The 22,910-nt window shown below is 48.0% G+C and overlaps 1 protein-coding gene across 3 annotated transcripts in view; it reads left to right on the top strand.

Moving 5' to 3' along the window:
• The window catches only part of myo5b (myosin VB), a 125,673-nt gene that overhangs the window by 39,966 nt on the left and 62,797 nt on the right, over window positions 1-22,910 (top strand). For all 3 annotated transcript variants that reach the window (XM_054744635.2, XM_070552491.1, XM_054744637.2), the window contains exons 2-7: window positions 7,624-7,734; window positions 13,091-13,262; window positions 13,469-13,613; window positions 18,720-18,876; window positions 20,233-20,376; window positions 20,446-20,527. In XM_054744635.2, the coding sequence (XP_054600610.1) occupies window positions 7,624-7,734; window positions 13,091-13,262; window positions 13,469-13,613; window positions 18,720-18,876; window positions 20,233-20,376; window positions 20,446-20,527 (811 nt within the window). The remainder of the gene's footprint in view (window positions 1-7,623; window positions 7,735-13,090; window positions 13,263-13,468; window positions 13,614-18,719; window positions 18,877-20,232; window positions 20,377-20,445; window positions 20,528-22,910) is intronic.

Raw genomic sequence — 22,910 nt, 5'->3', positions numbered from 1 at the left:
GTCAGTACCTACGGTCTGGCACTTGAGTTTTACCCCCAAAAAGAGAATGTGATCATACGATAATTCAATAGGGAGCGTGGTGTCACAGACGCGGAAGTGATAGCGTCGGTGCTCTAGGAAACCCCCGAGCGTTCGAGCGTCAACGAAGTGACACGGAAATGCCGGGCTTTCCAGAAGTAAGTAAGATAACTTACTATGAGCTGATAGTTCGTTGGATTGATCGGTAGGTTGGAAACTCTGATCGTGAATCTGAAGAAACGATGACTGAGTGGTGAGCTGGAAAGGCGACTTCCGTTTATAGCCGCGGTTTGTGACGTAGGTGCGACGTGAAGGGAATCCCCGCGAGGGGCATGCTGGGAGTCCCTACTTCGCGGATTTTCACCTATGGCGGCCAGGTCTGGAACGCATCTACCGCGATAAACGAGGGATTACTGTAGTTCATACACCCCCTACTGCTGCTCTCCAGAGTGTTCTGCTGCATAATCAGCACGTTCTCTTTGAACTTGATAGTGTAATGACCTGGCTGGGGTTGTAAGCCAGGTGCATTCTGGGTATTGTGTTATATGTGTTTCCTATCGTTCTGCTAGTTCCTATGTGCTGATTTGCGTGTTGTGTGAGTGTTATGTAAGCCACAGGGAAGGTGATGTGTGTTCTGTGGAGCGGGTTGAATTAGCATGGTTAACTGACACCGTGACTCTGTGTGGTGGGAGCGTGATAGAGGATCGTGTCTGTAGCGTTACAAAGCGTTGAAGAAAAAGCCTAATAAAGGTCTGCGTGAACCTCTACTGCCTCCTGCTGGTTGATTTGGGGACTATAACACTGCTGCTGGGATGCTCATACTTGCTTGTTACCACATTCCACCCGGCCACAATAAGAGACCGGCCATTATTTACCTCCGCTGACTCCGACACCGGCCAAAATTGGAGACCCGGCCTTTAATTGAATACCGGCCTGTATTAGAGGATTTACGGTATTTATAAAGTGCCAAATCACGACAAGAGTTGTCTCAAGGCACTTCACATAATAAACATTCCAATTCAGGTCAGTTCATTAAAACAATCAGAAATAATGTTTCCTATATAAGGAACCCAGCAAATTGCATCAAGTCACTGACTAGTGTCAGTGACTATACAGCAGTCCTCATACTAAGCAAGCATAAAGCGACAGTGGAGAGGAAAACTCCCTTTTAACAGGAAGAAACCTCCAGAGAATCCCGGCTCAGTATAAGCAGCCATCCTCCACGACTCACTGGGGATCGAGAAGACAGAGCAGACACACACGCACGCACACAAAGACAAGTAATGTGTCTATAGTTATATTGTGATGTCCTAGTAAATATTCTATTTGGTGAAGGATAAACTTTATTGTATTTATCCTAGTGGCTCTATAATTAAACGGATAAACTAGTAGTGGCACATTGCACGTCAAGGAAAGCAAAAAGCCATTATCAGGAGAGGGATAATGTTTTAGTGGTTAGCAGCAGTGTGCTAGTCGATGGCCCCCTCCATGAGGCCACCACAGCTCAGCAGAACATCACTGTAGCTTCTTCTGGGGAGAAAATCACTTAGAGAAAAAATAAAGTTAACAGCTGAACTAGCAGGAAATAATACAGTTAAAGAGCAGATTGTAGAAGAAAGTAGTCGAGTGTGAAAAGTGGTCAGTGTGTCCTCCAGCAGTCTAAGCCTATAGCAGCATAACTACAGAGATAACTCTGGATAACCTAGCCTTTTAGATGGAGGCATGTTGGAGTCAGGGCAAGGGAGAGCCGTCTTTACCGACTGTACACTCCACCTCCCTCTACTCCCCCACTTGTCCTGATTTAGGCTAACATCAGATTTTAACCATAGGCCCTATCAAATAAAAATGTTTTAAGCCTAGTCTTAAAAGTAGACACAGTGTCTGCCTCACGGACTAAAGCTGGGAGCTGGTTCCACAGGAGAGGAGCCTGATAACTAAAAGATCTGCCTCCCATCCTAATTTTAGATATTCTGGGAACCACCAGTAAACCTGCAGTCTGAGAGCGAAGTGTTCGGTTAGGAACGTATGGAACAATCAGATCACTGATGTATGATGGAGCTTGATTATTAAGAGCTTTGTATGTGAGAAGAAGCATCTTAAAATCTATTCTGAATTTAACAGGTAGCCAATGTAGGGAAGCTGACAGGAGAGATATGATCTCTCTTTTTAATTCTCATCAGAACTCATATAAGGTTTATGAAACAAAGATATGATGAGGCAGGACCTAACCCTAACCCTAACTCTAACCCTAAAGCATCCAAACGTTTAGCATGGCCTTAATGAAAACAACAAGCTTAAAATACCGTTTATATAATTAAAGACCCTAAAAGCAGTTAAATTGTAATCGATTTGGATAAAATTCAAAAAGCTTTCGAAACATGCTATAAATCACTTTACAGCCAGGCTACTCAGATTGATGAAAACAGGATAACTACATTTTTGGATTCCCTGGAAATGCCTTCCATTTGCTGGGAAGCACATAAGAGGTTGACGATGCCTTTCTTCCAACTGTTTACAGCCAGAAAAACGCAGTAGAGCGACACCTTCAGCCTGCTTAGTAACAAAATCATAACTAGGTAAGCTGACCGAGGATATCAGGCTTCACTGGTCCACCGCAGTCAAAGATCCGCGTGTCCGCCATTGTTGGTGTTCCCTTCTCTGGGAGCCGGAGATCAGCGGGACTTTAGCTACATGCTAAACCGATGCTAATGGAGTTTTTCTGTGCGTTTTCTGTGACAAAAATGCGGCTTGCCATCAGATTTTGCCGTGCCACCACAACCCCATCCTCTTGAACTATCTCAGTACTGAATGCTGCATTACACCAGCATGTCTTCTGTCATTGGGCAGTGTCCAATGTTGATTCTATAGAAAGGGTCAAAGGTGGACCTTTTAGAGTAAAACAATATACTTCCTGTTGTCAGGGGTAGTGGCTTTGGTGATGGCAGGAAATGTCACTGTCATTGTCTTGAGATTTGTGATGACACACACTAAGTTGGATATAGCTCTGATCATGTGTCTGCAAGTTAATAAACCAAGGACTTTAATGTAAAAAAATCAATGTTTGAGACTAAGCCCAAACTACACCATTAGTCCTTTTGAAAACTATTTAGACAACTTTTGATTCCCAATGGCTTATCAATTTTAGGTCATAGGCCTAAAGCCCTAGGACAAGTTAGTTAAAATATGATATGTGTTAAAAATGATGAAATGGCATCATCTGACCAACATGGCCAACTTCTTGTTGGTTTTGGAACATGGTTTCAAAATAAAGACACAACATGAGTGTCCCGAATTTCATAATCCTCAGTCGAAGCATGGCATAGAGCTGACTGCTGTAATGGTCCTCAGGAGCACTATATTAAAAACAGATCATGCCTATGGAAGATTCGTATAATTATCTGTTTGGGGTTGGATTAGTATAAATCACATTACATTTCGCGCAGATGATGAATGTGAATTGAGGAAATTAGAGGCAAACGTAATTCCATGGTGTGATGCCTAAATTCGCTCCTCCTTGAACCGTCACCTTATCGTGGTGGAGGAGTTTGAGTGCCCTAATGATCCTAGGAGCTATGTTGTCTGGGGCACTTAGTGCCCCTGGTAGGGTCTCCCATGACAAATTGGTCTTAGGTGAAGGGTGAGACAAAGAACGGTTCGAAGGATCTTTCATGGCGGTTAAAACGAAGAGTCGGAGTACCCGGCCCGGAGGGTTACCGGGGTCCCACCCTGGAGCCAGGCCTGGGGTTGGGGCCCGTGAGCGAGCGCCTGGTGGCCGGGCTTTCGCCCATGGGGCCTGGCCGGGCCCAGCCCGAACCGGATATATGGGCTCGTCCAACTGTGGACCCACCACCCGCAGGAGGAACATGAAGGGTCCGGTGCAATGCGAATCGGGTGGCAGACCAAGGCGGGAGCCTTGACGGTCCAATCCCCGGACAAGAAAACTAGTTTTTGGGACATGGAACGTCACCTCGCTGGCGGGGAAGGAGCCGGAGCTTGTGGCAGAGGTTGAGCGGTACCGGCTAGATATAGTCGGACTCACCTCGACACATTGCATTGGCTCTGGAACCCGAGACCTGGAGAGGGGTTGGACACTCTACTTTGCTGGAGTTGCTCCGGGTGAGAGGCGGAGGGCTGGGGTTGGCTTTTTGTTAGCCCCGAAACTCTCTGCCTGTGTGTTGGGGTTTACCCCGGGGGACAAGAGGGTAGCTTCCTTGCGCCTTCGGGTTGGGGAACGGGTCCTGACTGTTGTTTGTGCTTATGGGCCAAATATCAGTTCAGAGTACCCACCCTTTTTGGAGTCCCTGGGACGAGTGCTAGATAGTGCTCCATCAGGGGACTCCATTGTCCTGCTGGGGGACTTCAATGCTCACGTGGGCAATGACAGCTTGACCTGGAGGGGTGTGATTGGGAGGAACGGCCCACCTAATCTGAACTCGAGCGGTGTTTTGTTATTGGACTTCTGTGCAAGCCGCAGTTTAGCCATAACGAACACCATGTTCGAACATAAGGATGCCCACCGGTACACTTGGTACCAGGGCAGCCTAGGTCACAGGTCGATGACAGATTTTGTAGTCGTATCATCTGACCTGCGGCCGTATGTTTTGGACACCCGAGTGAAGAGAGGGGCGGAGCTGTCAACTGATCACCACCTGGTGGTGAGTTGGATCAGATGGCAAGGGAACATGCCGCGTAGACCTGGCAGACCCAAACGCATAGTGAGGGTCTGCTGGGAACGCCTGGCAGAAGAACCTGTCAAGACGGTCTTCAACTCCCACCTCCGGCAGAGCTTTGACCACGTCCCGAGAGCAGTGGGGGACATTGAGTCCGAGTGGGCCTTGTTCCACTCTGCGATTGTCGAGGCGGCTGTTGCTAGCTGTGGTCGTAAGGTGGCCGGTGCCAGTCGTGGTGGCAACCCCCGTACCCGCTGGTGGACACCAGAGGTTCGGGGAGCCGTCAGGCTGAAGAAGGAGGCCTACAGGGCGTGGCTGGTCTGTGGGTCTCCGGAGGCAGCAGACAGGTACCGGATAGCCAAGCGGGGTGCATCAGTGGCAGTTGCCGAGGCAAAATCTCGGGCGTGGGAGGAGTTTGGTGAGGCCATGGAGAAAGACTATCGATCGGCTCCAAAGAGGTTCTGGCAAACTGTCCGGCGCCTCAGGAGAGGAAGGCAGCAACTCGCTCACACTGTTTACAGTGGGGATGGGGAGCTGCTGACGTCAACTGAGGCTATAGTCGGACGGTGGAAGGAATACTTTGAGGAGCTCCTCAATCCCACCAATGCGCATTCCGAGGAGGAACCAGAGCTGGGAGGCCTGGGGATGGACTGTCCGATCTCGGGGGCAGAAGTTGCTGAGGTAGTCAAACAACTACACAGCGGCGGAGCCCCGGGGGCGGATGAGGTTCGTCCTGGGTATCTCAAGGCTATTGATGTTGTAGGGCTGTCATGGTTGACACGTCTCTACAACATTGCATGGTCATCGGGGGCAGTTCCTAGGGAGTGGCAGACCGGGGTGGTGGTCCCCATCTTTAAGAAGGGTGACCTGAGGGTGTGTTCCAACTATAGGGGGATCACACTCCTCAGCCTCCCTGGAAAGGTCTACGCCAAGGTACTGGAGAGGAGGGTCCGATCGATAGTTGAATCTCAGATAGAGGAGGAGCAATGTGGTTTTCGTCCTGGCCGTGGAACTGTGGACCAGCTCTATACCCTTGCAAGGGTGATGGAGGGGGCATGGGAGTTTGCCCAACCAATCCACATGTGCTTTGTGGATTTGGAGAAGGCTTATGACCGTGTCCCCAGGGGCACCGTGTGGGGGACGCTCCAGGAGTATGGGGTGGGTGGCTTTCTGTTAAGGGCCATTCAGTCCCTTTACCAGAGGAGCGTGAGTTTGGTCCGCATAGCCGGTAGTAAGTCGGACCTGTTCCCAGTGAGGGTTGGACTCCGCCAGGGCTGCCCTTTGTCACCGGTTCTGTTCATCACTTTTATGGACAGAATTTCTAGACGCAGCCGTGGTGTGGAGTGCGTCGAGTTTGGTGGCAGGAGAATCTCGTCTCTGCTTTTTGCGGATGATGTGGTCCTCCTAGCTTCATCCAGCTCTGACCTTCAGCTCTTGCTGGGTAGGTTCGCGGCCGAATGTGAAGCGGCTGGGATGAGGATCAGCACCTCCAAATCTGAGACCATGGTTCTCGACCGGAAAAGGGTGGCTTGCCACCTAGGGGTCGGGGGAGAGGTCCTACCTCAAGTGGAGGAGTTTAAGTATCTCGGGGTCTTGTTCACGAGTGAGGGTAGGAGGGATCGGGAGATCGACAGGCCACTGCAGACGCCGAACCAATCCGTCGTGGGGAAGAGGGAGCTGAGCCAGAAAGCCAGGCTCTCGATTTACCGGTCGATCTACGTCCCAATCCTCACCTATGGTCATGAGCTTTGGGTAATGACCGAAAGAATGAGATTGCGGATACAAGCGGCCGAAATGAGTTTCCTCCGTAGGGTGGCCGGGCTCAGCCTTAGAGATAGGGTGAGGAGCTCGGACATTCGGGAGGGACTCGGAGTAGAACCGCTGCTCCTCCGGATGGAAAGGAGCCAGTTGAGGTGGTTTGGTCATCTGGTCAGGATGCCTCCTGGACGCCTCCCTGGGGAGGAGTTTCAGGCATGTCCTGCCGGCAGGAGGCCCCCGGGTCGACCCAGGACACGTTGGAGAGGTTACATCTCCAATCTGGTCCGGGAACGCCTTGGGGTCCTGCCGGAGGAGCTGGTGGAGGTGGCCAGGGAGAGGATGGTCTGGAGCTCCTTAGTTGGGATGCTGCCCCCGCGACCTGGACCCGGATAAGCAGAGGAAGACGACGACGAATCCACAAACCATTCTTAGGCAGGCACACACACACACACACACGCACGCACGCACGCATGCACGCACGCACGCACAACACATTAAAAGACCACAGTAAACACTAGGCGGAACTCAGATTGGACAGGTAATGGAAGACACGCCATCAAGGGAGCCTTCTGCCTCGACAGCAGCAGATCCACGGATCTTAGTGAGCCATAGTGCTTTGGAGTCCTCTTCAGACAGCTGAGATTCTAGTGGATTCTGAATTATTGTCCTAGACCGTCCCTGATGCTCACCCACCCACCCACACATCCAGCTAGCGGTGTGGTTGTTCTCACCACCCTGGCCTCCCCATCAGGTGGTTTTAACTTCCACCTCCTAAAACTAACCCAAACCCTAACCAGCTGGAACTGGCAGCTGACACAGGAAAATGCATGTGTGAAACCACGATGAATACGTTTTTATCCTGCTCTGACAACGGTTGTGCTAAAACGTAATAAACAATAATTTATAAATAAACCTTTAGGTCGTTAAGTAGCAGAAACGAGATTTGAACTGGTTCTGCAGGGGTTCAGTTCAGTGCTTAGGTAGCACCAATCCACAGCACGCTTCATCTGGAGGCACTTTTTAAATCAAACATTACATTCGTGTGCATTGAGTTCAGCTCTGTGGGCCTAGGAAAGCCGGCAGATTGCATCGATCTGATCAGCTTGGTCTAAAATGGTTCTAGATCTGCTTTCTTGTGGACCTGGTGGTAAAATCTGGCCTGATGTTTGTGTTTCAGTTCACTCGGGTTTGGATCCCGGACCCAGATGATGTCTGGAGGGCTGCAGAGATCACCAAAGACTACAAAGAGGGGGAACCAGTTCTCCACCTGCAGCTGGAGGATGGGACGGTCAGTATCTTCAGCTTTTGATGAACTGTAGCTTTTAGTCTGTGGTTCAGGTTCCTTCTAGCATTTCAGATCTTATTCACCAGGCCATTTCCACAGATGAACTGTGACATGAGAGCGTCACCCTGAAAGGGTCTCCAGGGCACATGGGGAAGAACATGTTAGACAGCCACTCAGGTGTGGAGCTACAGTAGTCATCAGCTAGCCTAGCATGCATACGTGCTCTTACAGCAACCAGAGTGTCTAGTGGTGGTCAGACAGGCAGCCTTGCCTGTGTCAGACCACCCCAGGGCGGCTGTGGCTACATGGTAGTTCACCATCAGCGACAGTGAGTGAGTGAGTGAGTGAGTGAGTGCTGAAGTGCTGAAGTGCTGAATGAGTAGAATCTATTATGCTCCAGCTGCTTTTGAACGGGACCTTGGTGCTTCGGGCAGAAACGGATATAATTCATCTTCTGTGGCTGAAGTTTTACCCTCATTTATTTAAACAAAGTACTTCAGGAAACGTAAACGTAGTAAATGAATACATAAACAGAATTATAAGCAGTTCATGACACATTCATCAAACCTGTGTGGGTTCTGCTGATGCAACAAGTGCAGAAAGAGACACGGGACCCCGATACCCATCAGAATCAGAATAAGCTTTATTGCCAGCGCTCCAGCGACCCAGAGCATAGGAACTTGACTCCGCGAACACAACCTGACCAAGGATAAACACACACACATGTAGACAAAAACAGGTACAGGCAGTCACGAGAGCAGCCATAACGGCGCTCATTTCATTAGATGAAAAGGGTGTTACATGAGGATAATTGGGGTAAGGTTAAAAAAAAGGCATAGCAGAGTTAGACCCAGCGGGTAGTAACTCTATTATACAAAAAAAACCCTCAACATAGAAGCACGAACATCACAGTTACAAAACATCAGAGTCCGATGGGGAGGCGGGGTTGGGCGGGATCCTGAATCCTCCAACGGGAGCTGCCATTGCGGCGCTCAGCCAGCTGCAGTCGAACAGGTGGGAGGGAGAAATGAGGGACAGAGAGCACATTTAGTTCCTGCAGGTTGCTGACCTTGAAGCAGAAGTCACAATCTGAAGGCAGGGGGGGGGAAGGTCAGGACACAGCATCTGTCAGCATTCCTCCTTTCGTGGGAGTGTGTTGAAGCAGCCTTGGAGGCTGCCTTGGAGTCAGATAAGGATAAACAAGACTTTGTTTAAGGCAGACAGAGATAATTTTCCTCTCTGCCTTGGAGTCTATAAGTGGTCATTCATGTCCACCAGTGAAGCCAATTATATGTTCTAAACATCCCCACACCGTCCGGCGACCCTCTCCGAGATCACATCCATCTTGCGCACTAACACAGGCAACGCCGCGAGGACATTGTCCAGCTTACAGTTCACCTCGAGTAACGTCCCAGTCTGTGAGGTCACCGCACGGGCGGCACATTCCGTGGGTGCGGGTCGCACTCCAATCGCTCCCGTCTTCCCAAATTTCCAGAAAAACAGATATCCTCCCACTCCAATCAGAAGAAATCCAGTGATCATCAGGCCGAATATTCACAAATCTTCCACATCCTCGATGGACAACTGAGAGAGGCACACGATTCGCCAGGCCTCCCAAGAATCGAGTGCATATCCCGCTGCGAATGTCCCCTCGGGACAAGTGGGTGCCCCCAGCTCCTGAACCTGCTGCTGGACATCCTGATGCTCCTGAACCTGCTGCTGGTCCTCCTGATGCTCCTGAACCTGCTGTTGGACGTCCTGATGCTCCTGAACATGCTGCTGGTCCTCCTGATGCTCCTGAACCTGCTGTTGGACGTCCTGATGCTCCTGAACCTGCTGCTGGACATCCTGATGCTCCTGAGCCTGATGATGGTCCTCCTGATGCTCCTGAACCTGCTGCTGGACATCCTGATGCTCCTGAACCTGCTGGTGGTCATACTGATGCTCCTGAACCTGCTGCTGGACATCCTAATGCTCCTGAACCTGCTGCTGGACATCCTGATGCTCCTGAACCTGCTGATGGTCATCCTGATGCTCCTGAACCTGCTGATGGTCATCCTGATGCTCCTAAACCTGCTGCTGGACATCCTGATGCTCCTGAACCTGCTGGTGGTCATCCTGATGCTCCTGAACCTGCTGCTGGAAATCCTGATGCTCCTGAACCTGCTGCTGGTCCTCCTGATGCTCCTGAACCTGCTGATGGTCTGAACCTGCTGCTGGACATCCTGATGCTCCTGAACCTGCTGATGGTCCTGCTGAGCCTGCTGATGGTCCTCCTGATGCTCCTGAGCCTGCTGATGGTCCTCCTGATGCTCCTGTGCCTGCTGATGGTCCTCCTGATGCAGACAAATTGGCAGTGTTGGTAGACGGGCCAGGAAGAATTTCTTAGCCTAAGTTGGGTGGTGCCCCAAGGCAGCAAGTAGAGGATCAGTTTCACCCTCTCAGCAGTCCCAGTAGAGACAATGGGACATCCGTTCTTTGTGACCTCACATCTGTCTTAGGGGGCCACAGTACATGACTTGTGTTGACCAGCTGAGGTCCACAATTAGTAAACATATCTGAATAATTGAAAAGTCTTGGTTGTTTTAGTTGGATTTAGGTATTTAACATTAAATGAGGATAAGAAGAAGAGGAGAACCAAGATGGCACAGCAGATGGACACCCTGGTGTGGGTTCCTCTTATGGATTCAATAAGACACGAAAGATCAGACAGTTGTCCATCACAGCGTGGGCTTTTTTCAGTTATACAAACAAGTTCTTTAGGACAGCGGGCTGCCGAGAGCCTTCGGCCGAACCTCCTCGAAAAGCCTCGCTCTCAGCAATTCAGTGGAGGTGTGTGTTTACATCAGTAATGGTGTACAGATGGCGATCGCTCGGCGTCGCTCTCCCTCTCTGGAATATCGTTGTATAAAGTGTAAACCGCGGCAGTTCTCCTCCTTCATTCTAGCTGCTGCTAGACGCTGACGTGCACGAGGCTCAGCTCCAGGAACAGATGTCGTGCATGGAGTGGACGAACCCGACTCCCTTATCGTTGTTCTGGGAGATTTTAGCAAAGCCAGTCTGAGCCAGGAGCTTCCCAAACATAAACAGTCTATGAATGCCCAACCAGGGAGGAGAACCCCTGGACCACTGCTACAGCACGGTAGCTGACTTCGTGGAGTTCAGCTCTGCCTTCAACACAATCCTCCCAGACCTCCTCCAAGACAAACAGTCCCAGATGGACATGTCTGACCTCATCTGCTGGTGGATCACTGACTTCCAGACGGGAAGCAGCAGGTCAGGCAGGGAAGAACGTCTCTGACATGCAGACCATCAGCACCGGTTCCCCTCAGGGCTGTTCCCTCCCCTCTGATCTTCTCCCTGTACACCAACAGCTGCACCTCCAACCACGAGCCTGTCAAGCTCCTCAAATTTGCAGACGACACCACTGTCATCGGACTCGTCTCTGACGGGGATGAGTCTGCCTACAGAAGGAGGAACGGCTGGTGTCCTGATGCTAACCCCATAACCCTGTCTGCCACGCCCATCACGATGGTGGACTCATGTCACTTCCTGGGCACCATCACCCAGAACATCACCTCCATCATAAAAAGGTCCTGTAGAGGATGAACTTCCTGAAGCAGCTGAAGAAATTTAACCTTCCAGTCGAGTCGATGAGGCGGTTCTACACCGCAGTCATCGAGTCATCCTCACCTCTTCCATCACCGTGTGGTACGCTGGAGCCACCATCAGGGACAAGAAGAAGCTGCAGCGTGTTGTACGCTCTGCTGAGAAGGTCATTGGCTGCTAACTTCCCTCCATACGGGACCTGTACACCTCCAGGTCATTGAGACGTTGTAGCGACATGAATAGCCTCATTTGTGACCCAAAGGTCACACTTCCTGAGCTAGGTCAAGCTGTCTCGGCTGTACTTCTATTTACAGATTATCCATCACAGGAGACACAAAGTCTGCTGTAATCCATCTTTAACCTGACTGCTGTTCCATCCGCAAGATGAAGGACACTTCAAGATTTAAAAGAATCATTTTTAATAAACTTTTTTCACTCGTATTACAATGTTCATAAATAATCATCAAGGTTCATTATAAATGTGTTTAAGTACTGAAATGAATTATTATCCTTTGGTTAATAATAATAATTATTTATGATAATCAGTAATGTTTAACAGTGACAAGAAGATCATGTGCACTTATACACACCATGCAGGTCACAGTAATCAGGTTAAAGTTAACTGCACTCACATGTCTTTGCTCCATGACACCAGACCTTTCTATCTTGGGAGGGCGTGTTCTGAGGTATAAGTCCCACCCTCTAACATGTCAAAATCTAATTCGTTAGAATAAGATTACCATCCGTCTCTTAAAACCTAACTCCTCAGTTCAAGTTCAGTTCTTGAGCTCACCAAATTTTCTCCGTGGCAACGAGAGTCCAGAGTATCGAGTCGGCCGTTCGAAACCTCTACTAAAGCTTTTCTGTCATGCTGATGGAATTGCTTCAACAGAAACGCCATCTGCGACAAGCTGACGCAAAACTCCTTCAGAGTTGATTTTAAAATGCAAACCATCCTCCTGTGTGCCTGCGGCAACTCTAGGACCAGAGAGTCAGTACCACTGGTCTACCCTACCGGACCGGGTACCCAGAGGCTGACCAACATCTTCCCTTGACCTCCGGATCTGAACAGAGGGTCGTCTGAACGGTGAGATAGAACACAAGATTGTGTTTGGATGCTTGTTCATTAAGAAATAATTTAGCTGAACTGCAAACCAAATTCTTTCACCCAGAACGCGTTTTTCTCTCTCTAAGATAAAAACCTTCTGAGACTACATACACACATCCAAACACACACACTTCATTTTTAGTTTCATCCAGACACAGGTTGCTTTAATACCAGGTTTTAATACCAAAGCTTTTATAAATTGTCATTTATGAATTGTCTTTTAAATTGTCATCTTTAAATTGTTAGTAATAAATTCTTAACTTTTTAAACCTGACTCTTCTTTGAATAAAACAGAGTGGTGTATATTTGGTCATTGAACGAGCAAATATCTCTTTAGATCTTCTGAATTAATAAATAAACTTTTGCTATTAATTTAAATCTTAAATTAAATATTAATTTTTTTGATTAAATATAGACCAAGCCAGTTGGTGTATGAACTTCTATCGATTATATAAATATCCGTGGATATATATACAGTGATCCCTCGTTTATCGCGGTAGATGCTTTCCAGACCTGGCCTCGATAGGATTAGTGTTTCTTTAATGGATATCAACTACCTGATCCAGGCGTGGAGGCCACGCAGCCTTTAGCCATTAGCTTCCAGCGGTTCTTCCATCTGGTTTTGACTGTGTTCTGTCTCAGCCTCTGGAGTACCAGGTGGGCCCAAAGTCCAACACGCTGCCATTCCTGCGGAACCCTGACATCCTGGTGGGGGAGAATGACCTGACGGCGCTCAGCTACCTGCATGAACCCGCTGTCCTGCACAACCTCAGGGTCCGCTTTCTAGAGTCCAACCATATCTACACCTACTGTGGTGAGTGGGACCGTTCTGCCTCTAAACCGCGTCTCAGTAGATTTCAGGTGAAGTGGTTTCTCCAGTGTGACCTCTGAAGGTTGCGATGCGTTCTCTGACAGTCTCATTTCAGCACTTCCATGTTGTTCTGACGCACCACCAAAACAGAATCGGCACCCATTGCTGAGTGGGCCGAGCTTGTGTAACGGACCAGCCTCTTGTTGCAGGTATCGTTCTGGTGGCCATCAACCCGTACGAACAGCTGCAGATCTATGGAGAGGAGGTCATCACCGCCTACAGCGGCCAGAACATGGGAGACATGGACCCGCACATCTTTGCTGTGGCTGAGGAGGCGTACAAACAGATGGCCAGGTACACCTGCGCATGTGGAGGGGGTGGGTTCCTGAAACTGGGTTTTCCTGGCTCAAACTGAGGCAGAGGTGGTACCATCCTGACCGTGTGCCAGCACATGCGTACTCTGTGCATTCAACTGCCTCACTTTTTTAAAGGCTAAATATGTTATCGTTAAGTGTTCTATTCTAAGCTTCTGTTGATTAATAGAATATTCCATTTAACAACGTTTCAGGTGAAACAAAACAGGTTTGCTGCTAAAAATATGAAATAAAATTCAATTCAATTTTATTGATAAAGCGCCAAATCAGGACAAGAGCCGTCTCAAGGCACTTCACGTAATAAACATTCCAATTCATGTCAGGTCATTAAGCCAATCAGAAAAAAAGTTTCCTATATAAGGAACCCAGCAGGTTGCATCGAGTCACTGACTAGTGTCAGTGACTTTACAGTAATCCTCATACTAAGCAAGCATGCAGCGACAGTGGAGAGGAAAACTCCCTTTTAACAGGAAGAAACCTCCAGAGAATCCTGGCTCAGTATAAGCAGCCATCCTCCACGACTCACTGGGGATCGAGACAGACAGACAGACACCAAGTAGTGTTTCTATGGTTACAGGTTGTGATTTCTCAGTAAATAATCTATTTGGTGGGAGATAAACTTTATTGTATTTATCCTAGTGAATCTATAATTAAACGGGTAAACTAGTAGTAGCACATCCAATGTCAAGGAAAGCAAAATGTTATTATCAGGAGAGGGAGAATGTTTAAGTGGTTAGCAGCAGTGTGCTAGTCGATGGCCCCCTCCATGAGGCCACCACAGCTCAGCAGAACATCGTTGTAGCTTCTTCTGGGGAGAAAACACTTAGAGAGAAAATAAAGTTAACAGCTGAAATAGCAGGAAATAATACAGTTAAAGAGCAGATTGTAGAAGAAAGTAGTCGAGTGTGAAAAGTGGTCAGTGTGTCCTCCAGCAGTCTAAGCCTATAGCAGCATAACTACAGAGATAACTCTGGATAACCTAGCCTTTTAGATGGAGGCATGTTGGAGTCAGGGCAAGGGAGAGCCGTCTTTACCGACTGTACACTCCACCTCCCTCTACTCCCCCACTTGTCCAGATCTGGGCTAACATCAGATTTTAACCATAGGCCCTATCAAATAAAAATGTTTTAAGCCTATTCTTAAAAGTAGACAAGGCGTCTGCCTCATCGACTAAAGCTGGGACTTGGTTCCATAGGAGAGGACCCTGATAGCTAAAAGATCTGCCTCCCTTCCTATTTTTAGATATTCTGGGAACCACCAGTAGACCTGCAGTCTGAGAGCAAAGTGCTCTGTTAAGCCTGATTTATGCTTCTCCGTCTGCGTCAGTGCGGAGACACGCAACGCCATTATCCGTCCTTGCGTAGGGCTCCGGCAGGCACGCAAGTACGTACGGAGTCGAGCCCACTTTTTTAAACATCCGTCGAACGAGACGGATTACGCAAGCTTGTGATTGGTCAGGACGCCGCTGTTGTTTACAGCGCCGCCATTGCAAAGAGAGCCGAGGATAACTAGCGGCAGACACGGAGAAGCTTGAAGAATACCTCGCGAAAAAAACTCTAAAAATATGAACGTTTAATTCTCCCGTGACTGGAGGAGTGAAAAGATGCGCAGCAAGCGTTTTATTTGTGGACGGAAATGACAGGAAACGTGGGTTTAGAGGTGGGGAGCGCATGAAGCGGTGGGAGAATGAGAGACAAATATGTCCGTGTTAAAAGTCTCTTATATACACAAAAAACACAATATAAACACACTATCTTGGACCGATACATGACAGGATACCACAGAACAGCGCTACGCCCTCTGTGGTCCTGTCAGGCAATTGCTTTGCAACACTCTCCAGGAGACGGAGAAGTAAAAGCGCAAAACGCTTCCGTCAATCCGTGCGTGTCTGTCCCTTGCGGAGCTGACGGAGAAGCATAAACCAGGCTTTAGGAACGTATGGAACAATCAGATCACTGATGTATGATGGAGCTTGATTATTAAGAGCTTTATATGTGAGAAGAAGGATCTTAAAATCTATTCTGAATTTAACAGGTAGCCAATGTAGGGAAGCTAAGACAGGAGAGATATGATCTCTCTTTATAATTCTCATCAGAACTCTAGCTGCAGCATTTTGGACAAGATGAAGACTTTTAACTACATTCTGTGGATTTCCTGAGAGTAATGAATTACAGTGATCCAGTCTTGATGTAATAAATGCATGAACTAGTTTTTCAGCATCACTCCTGGAAAGGATGCTTCTAATCTTAGCAATATTCCGAAGGTGGAAAAAGGAAATCCTACAAACCTGTTTAACCTGGGATTTGAATGACATGTCCTGGTCAAAGATAACACCAAGGTTCCTTACTTTGTTCTCGGAGATTAATGTAATACCATTCAGGTCAGGTGATTGACTAAGCATTTTACTTTTCTGGATTTCTGGTCCAAAGATGAGAACTTCCGTCTTGTCGTGATTTAAAAGCAGAAAGGTTAGAGTCATCCAATTTTTTATGTCTTCAAGACAAGCCTGTAATCTACCTAACCGATTAGGTTCATCAGGGTTAATGGATAAATATAACTGAGTATCGTCAGCATAACAGTGAAAGTTTATCCCATGCTGTCTAATGATTTTACCAATTGGGAGCATATATATATATATAGTAAAAAGAATTGGTCCAAGCACTGAACCCTGTGGTACTCCGCAAGTAACCCTGGAGTATGAAGAAGATTTGTCATGTACATTTACAAAATGAAATCTGTCAGACAGGTAGGATTTAAACCAGCCTAACGCTGTTCCTTTGATCCCTACAACATGTTCAAGTCTTTCAACAAGAACATTGTGATCTACTGTGTCAAAGGCAAAGCTGTCTGTGTATTCAACAAAATTATCAGGCTGAAATAACAGACTCTTATTATGAAAGGCTCAATAATATGCATTAGATTGGTGTTTAGTTCCTTTTTCCCATCTGATGTTTATAGTTAAAATATTTTGTAAAATTGGACCTTCAGTAACATTTTAGGTTTGTATTAATAATACTCATCTTAGTAGTGATGTGTCATTCGCAAACGAACTGGTTCGAAGAGCCGGCTCTATGAAGTGACCGACGGGAGCCGTCCCTCCCCCCCCCCCACCCCCCCCCCCCACACACACACACACGCGCGTCACATCCCCACCCCACCCCCGCCTTAGCGAAATCTACAGGCGATTGGTCAACATGTGTAACTGCGTGTCCAGACTGTCCACACACAAAGCAGTAGGGGCGGGGAAGAGGGAGGATCAAACAGACACACTGCAGAGCACATAAGGGCGGAGGGAGACGAGAGGGAATGAGGAGGAGGAGGAGGAAAAAGACGAGCGAGAGAGAGGACTAGGGATGAGCGAGTACACCACTATCTGTATCTATCTGTATCTGTGTGTGCGTGTGCGTGTGTGTGTGTGTGTGTGTGTGTGTGTGTGTGTGTGTGTGTGTGTGTGCTCTGTCTTCTCCATCCCCAGTGAGTCATGGAGGATGGCTGCTTATACTGAGCCAGGATCCTCTGGAGGTTTCTTCCTTTTAAAAGGGAGTTTTCCTCTCTACTATTGCTGCATGCTTGCTTAGTATGAGGATTGCTGTAAAGACTCTGACACCAGTCAGTGACTCGATGCAACCTGCTGGGTTCCTTATATAGTAAACTGTTTACTGATTGGCTTAATGACCTGACCTGTGTTGTTTACTATGTGAAGGTCCTTGAGACGACTCTGGTCCTGATTTGGCGCTTTATACATAAACTTTAATTGAATTGAATTGAAAGGTAATCATGCCTGTTATTCATTTATAGGATGTGTGTGTTAATGCAGATGTGGGATCAATTTATGTCAAATAATTGTGATTGATTATTTCTCAGTTGAGGTGGCTCAGGCATCTGGTCAGGATGCCTCCTGGACACCTCCCTGGTGAGGTTTTCCGGGCACGTCCAACCGGGAGGAGACCTAAAGGTAGACCCAGGACACGGCGGAGGCACTATGTCTCTCACCTGGCCAGGGAACGCCTTGGGATTCCCCCGGAGGAGCTGGCCCAAGTGGCTGGGGAGAGGGAAGTCTGGGCCTCTCGCCTTAGGCTGCTGTCCCTGCGATCCAACTCCGGATAAGCGGATGAAAATGGATGGATGGACTATAGTCATGCCACCAACATTTGTAACTGTTACAGCCCTAGCCCCGACAGAGACGGATTTACGAGGACACCTGTACCAGTGAGGTACCAGGGAGCTCACACCCACCGTTGTTTAGCCTATCGAGAGCACCGCTGACTTTTCCATGCGTCTTTATGTCACATGCTCGGGGATTTCCACATTCCTGAGAAGTCCTACAAAACCCATCCTACAAGTCCGACCCGACGCCACCCAGTCCTGACCCGGATGTGCCCAGATGTTCAGCATTTGACCCATTCAGTCAGCAAAAGAAAGCACTGTAGTAAAGTATTTAGTTACTGCTAATTGAAATCACATTGCGTTACAGTTTCAAGTAGGTGTAGTTAACGTTTCCTTTACAGAAGTGAAAATTTATATTTTTACATTTTTGTCTGTCAACTAAAATTAAAACCAGTTGGAGGAACAAGCGAGACAAAAATGTAAGAATTTTAATGGAAAGACTAAAACGAAGTAAAAGTATCTTGTGAAAATGAACACCAGCTGTCGCGTAGAGGACGTCTGGAGAACAGCAGCCCGGTGCACTGGCTCCCTGTTTTATAGGATCCACTTGAACGAAATATTTAGCTAATTTTTCATATTTTACATCATTTTCTTGAGCCAGTATGTGCTAAAATAACCATTTACAGGGTTAAAGAAAGGCTGCCCAGCCCCTATCCCCCCCTGTGGCCAGAATATCACACTGCTGGGACTTGATTGATCTGACCTACCTGGCGCTGCTGTCTGGCGTCACGTTTCCTGTTTAGACGTCTGAGTCTTTCCGTTTTACCGCATGAAAGCTTCGCAGGAGGTTTAAACTTCATTAGAATAGAAGAATGTTTCAGATCCTCCGGAGTAAAACTGGTATTATTCATCCTGCTGAGTCAGACGAAGCCTACTGCTTGCTGGTCATGTGACCACTTCTTCTGTGGTGTTTCCGCAGAGACGAGAGGAACCAGTCCATCATAGTGAGCGGAGAGTCGGGAGCAGGGAAGACCGTTTCAGCCAAGTACGCCATGAGGTTCTTCGCCACAGTGGGCGGATCCTCCCGTGACGCCAACGTGGAGGAGAAGGTTCTGGCCTCCAATCCCATCATGGAGGTCAGTGGGCGGAGCTTAAATCCATAACCACCAGGGCTGGGTACCTTTAGTTTTTGATTCTGGTACTGTAACAGACAGTAACTACATTTCTTTATTTTCGTTAAACTCTTTGGTGCAAACAGGAAACTCACATCTTTCATTTTATAGCAAATATTTGTATTAAAGAGCAAGTCACCCCCGAGTCAACTTTATTTGCTGATAAACTACGAGTGTCCAACCGTGCTGTAGACACATGTAGCTAAAAACTCTGCACTGCATTTTCATTTAAATCTCCTTAGCAATTGGCTAAGAGGTCCACTATGACGTTAGCTGGTACGTTATGATGTCACAAAGTCGTTTGACTGTGTGTGTGTGTGTGTGTGTGTGTGTGTGTGTGTGTGTGTGTGTGTGTGTGTGTGTGTGTGTGTGTGTGTGTGTGTGTGTGTGTGTGTGTGTGTGTGTGTGTGTGTGTGTGTGTGTGTGTGTGTGTGTGTGTGTGTGTGTGTGTGTGTGTATTTGTTACCGGCTCCGCCCTCTCGGTCTGCCAGGCAACAGCGTTTGTTGCATTTATTCAAACGGGAAGTGGGAGTGGAGTAAGACTCTGGTAGGGGGGTGACTTGCTCTTTAAGTAATTGAGTTTAGAGTCATGACTGTGACCCGGTCATGTGACTGGCTGTGGGGTCCAAACTGACCTCTCCTGGGATCCAAGAGAAACGAGAATCGGCTGGAACGAGGAAAGTTTATTAAAGATTACAACATGGTGCAGAAAAGTAGATTAAACACACCACCCAGGGGTCGGGTCCATCTTTAGGTGAGTCAGAACCACCCAGGGGTCGGGTCCATCTTTAAGTGAGTCAGAACCACCCAGGGGTCGGGTCCATCTTCAAGTGAGTCAGAACCACCCGGGGTCGGGTCCATCTTTAAGTGAGTCAGAACCACCCAGGGGTCGGGTCCATCTTCAAGTGAGTCAGAACCACCCAGGGGTTGGGTCCATCTTTAAATGAGTCAGAACCACCCAGGGGTCGGGTCCATCTTCAAGTGAGTCAGAACCACCCGGGGTCGGGTCCATCTTTAAGTGAGTCAGAACCACCCAGGGGTCGGGTCCATCTTTAAGTGAGTCAGAACCACCCAGGGGTCGGGTCCATCTTCAAGTGAGTCAGAACCACCCAGGGGTTGGGTCCATCTTTAAATGAGTCAGAACCACCCAGGGGTCGGGTCCATCTTCAAGTGAGTCAGAACCACCCAGGGGTCGGGTCCATCTTTATGGATAGATTCAGCCAGAACTTTATTATCAGTGTTTGTTTGAGGAGGTTTTTCTAAAGGATAAGCTGATGGAAAAACTCTGCCTCTGATTGGTCAGCTCCATTCTCCCATCAGGCCATCGGAAATGCCAAAACGACCCGGAACGACAACAGCAGCCGCTTTGGGAAGTACATCCAGATCGCGTTCAGCCGGCACTACCACATCATCGGGGCCAGCATGAGAACGTATCTGCTGGAAAAGTCCCGGGTCGTGTTCCAGGTGAGTCCAGCTAGTCCCCGCCTGGAGAACGGTCCAGGTCCCAGATGACGCCTTGTGTTTGTGTTCCAGGCCGAAGAGGAGAGAAACTACCACATCTTCTATCAGCTGTGTGCCTCAGGCAGCTTACCGGAGTTCAAGGAGCTCAGCCTAAGTGAGTGTGTGTGTGTGTGTGTGTGTTTGGAAGATGGAAAGACAACCTTGAAGAGTTGATAACGCGAGGAAGGCTTTGAAGGGAAGAAAGGCAGCTGGTCCTGATGACATGCCTGTGGAGGTGTGAAGTGTCTAGGAGAGGTGGAAGGAGAACTTCTCACTAGGTTGTTCATCTAGATGCTCAAGGAGCAGAGGGAAGTGTTCTGGTTTGAAGTAGAGGAACAAGGGAGATTAACAGAATTGTGTCAGCATTAGAAGGATAAAGCTGAGTCATACGAAGAAGATGAGAGAGCGGTGGAAGCTAGGCTGTATCTCCTGTTTCTTTGCCTGAGCTAACCAAACTAGTTAACTCTATCAAGACCTCTGCATGCCCCCTCCACATCTTACCCTCATCTTTGTTTAAAAGTGCTTTTCAGTCCATCGGACCCAGTGTGCTCTCTATAATTAATGCTTCTCTGGTCTCTGGTCAGGTCCCTGCTTACTTTAAGAACGCTGTAATCCACCCGCTTCTTAAAAACCCGAGTCTCGACCCCTCTCTCCATAGCAGCTTCAGACCCATCTCTAAACTTCCGTTCATCTCCAAGATCTTGGAAAAGGTTGTGGCTAAACAACTCACAGCTGCTCTTGATGAACATACATCTATGATAGCTTCCAGTCAGCTTTTCGTAGAGCTCATTCTACTGAAACAGCTCTTCTTAGGGTCTCTAATGACCTTCTGACTCACAGTGATGCAGGGGACTGTTCTGTTCTGGTCCTGCTGGACCTGACTGCAGCCTTTGACACTGTTGACCATCAACCTGCTACTGGAGAGACTGAGAGACTGGGTAGGCATATCAGGAACTGCTCTGGAGTGGTTCTCCTCTTATCTCTCTGAGCGCTCCTTTTCTGTGGATGTCTCCAAGTTTAGGTCCTCCACCACCTCCCTTACCCATGGTGTCCCACAAGGTTCTGTGCTGGGGCCTCTGCTCTTCCTCCTCTATCTGCTTCCTCTTCAGCACATCCTGAGCTCCTTCAAAGGAATCTCCTACCATCTTTATGCAGATGACATCCAACTGTACATCTCCTTTAAGCCCCATGAGATGTCTAAGCTGCAGCTGTTACACACCTATGCAGCACCAATCCACCTATCGATCTCACGCTCCAGTTTTCTCTCACTCGTGAACAAGACCCCGAGATACTTAAACTCCTCCACTTGGGGCAGGACCTCATCCCTGACCCGGAGAAGGCATTCTACCCTTTTCCGAATCAAGACCATGGTCTCAGATTTAGAGGAGCTGAATCTCTGATTGTGCAACATTAACTGACAATATCTTTATAAATGTCTTGGGGAACACTTTCACAAGTGGACTTGACTAACGAAGTCAAGTCAAGTCAACTTTATTTATAAAGCACTTTACAACAGCATAAAAGCTGACCAAAGTGCTTAACAAGCCAAAAAGAACAGAAGTTCCCTAAAAATTCTAAAAATAAGATAAAAAGTTCGTCACAAAGTCAAAACATGATAAAAACAAACATATCAAACTGACATAAAAGCTACTACAAACAGATGCATTCTCAAACTGAATTAAAAACAACTGAGAACAGATGAGTCTTTAAAAGTGATTTAAAACCCGGCAGTGACGAAACCATCCTAATCTGGATTGGGAGTGCATTCCACAACCTTGGAGCTGCTACTGAGAAAGCTCTATCACCCCTGAGCTTTCTCTTTGTTCTCAGCACCTCCAGGAGAAACTGGTCGGCTGACCTCAGTGACCGAGACGGGGAGTAAGTAACTAAAAGTTCACACAGATGCTGCGGAGCAAGGCCATGTACAGCTTTAAAAGCCAATAAAAGAACCTTGTACTGGACCCTAAAATCCACAGGCAGCCAGTGCAGCGAAGCTAAAATTGGGGTAATGTGCTCCCTCTTTCTCGAACCCGTCAATAGGCGTGCTGCTGCATTTTGCACCATTTGAAGACGGGAGAGGTGAGACTGAGGAAGACCAAGGTACAGTGTGTTGCAATAGTCAAGGCGTGATGTAATAAACGCGTGAATCACCGTCTCAGAGTCATGACTTGAGAGCAGACGCTTAACCTTTGCGATCCTCCTTAACTGATTGCGATCCGGTAGGTGACGCTCAGCTTTGCTGCGTTGTCTTTTCTGACCTGTCACTGATGAGGTGCTCCATGGAGCTTTTTGTTTGCTACAGACGAGTCTGACCTGTTCAGGTGCAGCGGTGTCGAGGACTTCAGTTTTACAGTAGAAGTGATTTAAAAGGGAATCAGCACAGCTGGTTGTCAGACACGTTGATGCATTCATGCCTTCGATAAAAGCTGATGGGTGAGGTCAGCTGAGGTGTGATGTGTAGCCGGTGAAACGGTCAGATAGACCCACATCCTTAACAA

Source organism: Nothobranchius furzeri, chromosome 6, assembly GCF_043380555.1.
Source record: "Nothobranchius furzeri strain GRZ-AD chromosome 6, NfurGRZ-RIMD1, whole genome shotgun sequence".
NCBI lineage: Eukaryota > Metazoa > Chordata > Actinopteri > Cyprinodontiformes > Nothobranchiidae > Nothobranchius > Nothobranchius furzeri.
Note: the sequence above shows the minus strand (reverse complement) of the source record. Positions and strands in the feature narration are given on the sequence as shown.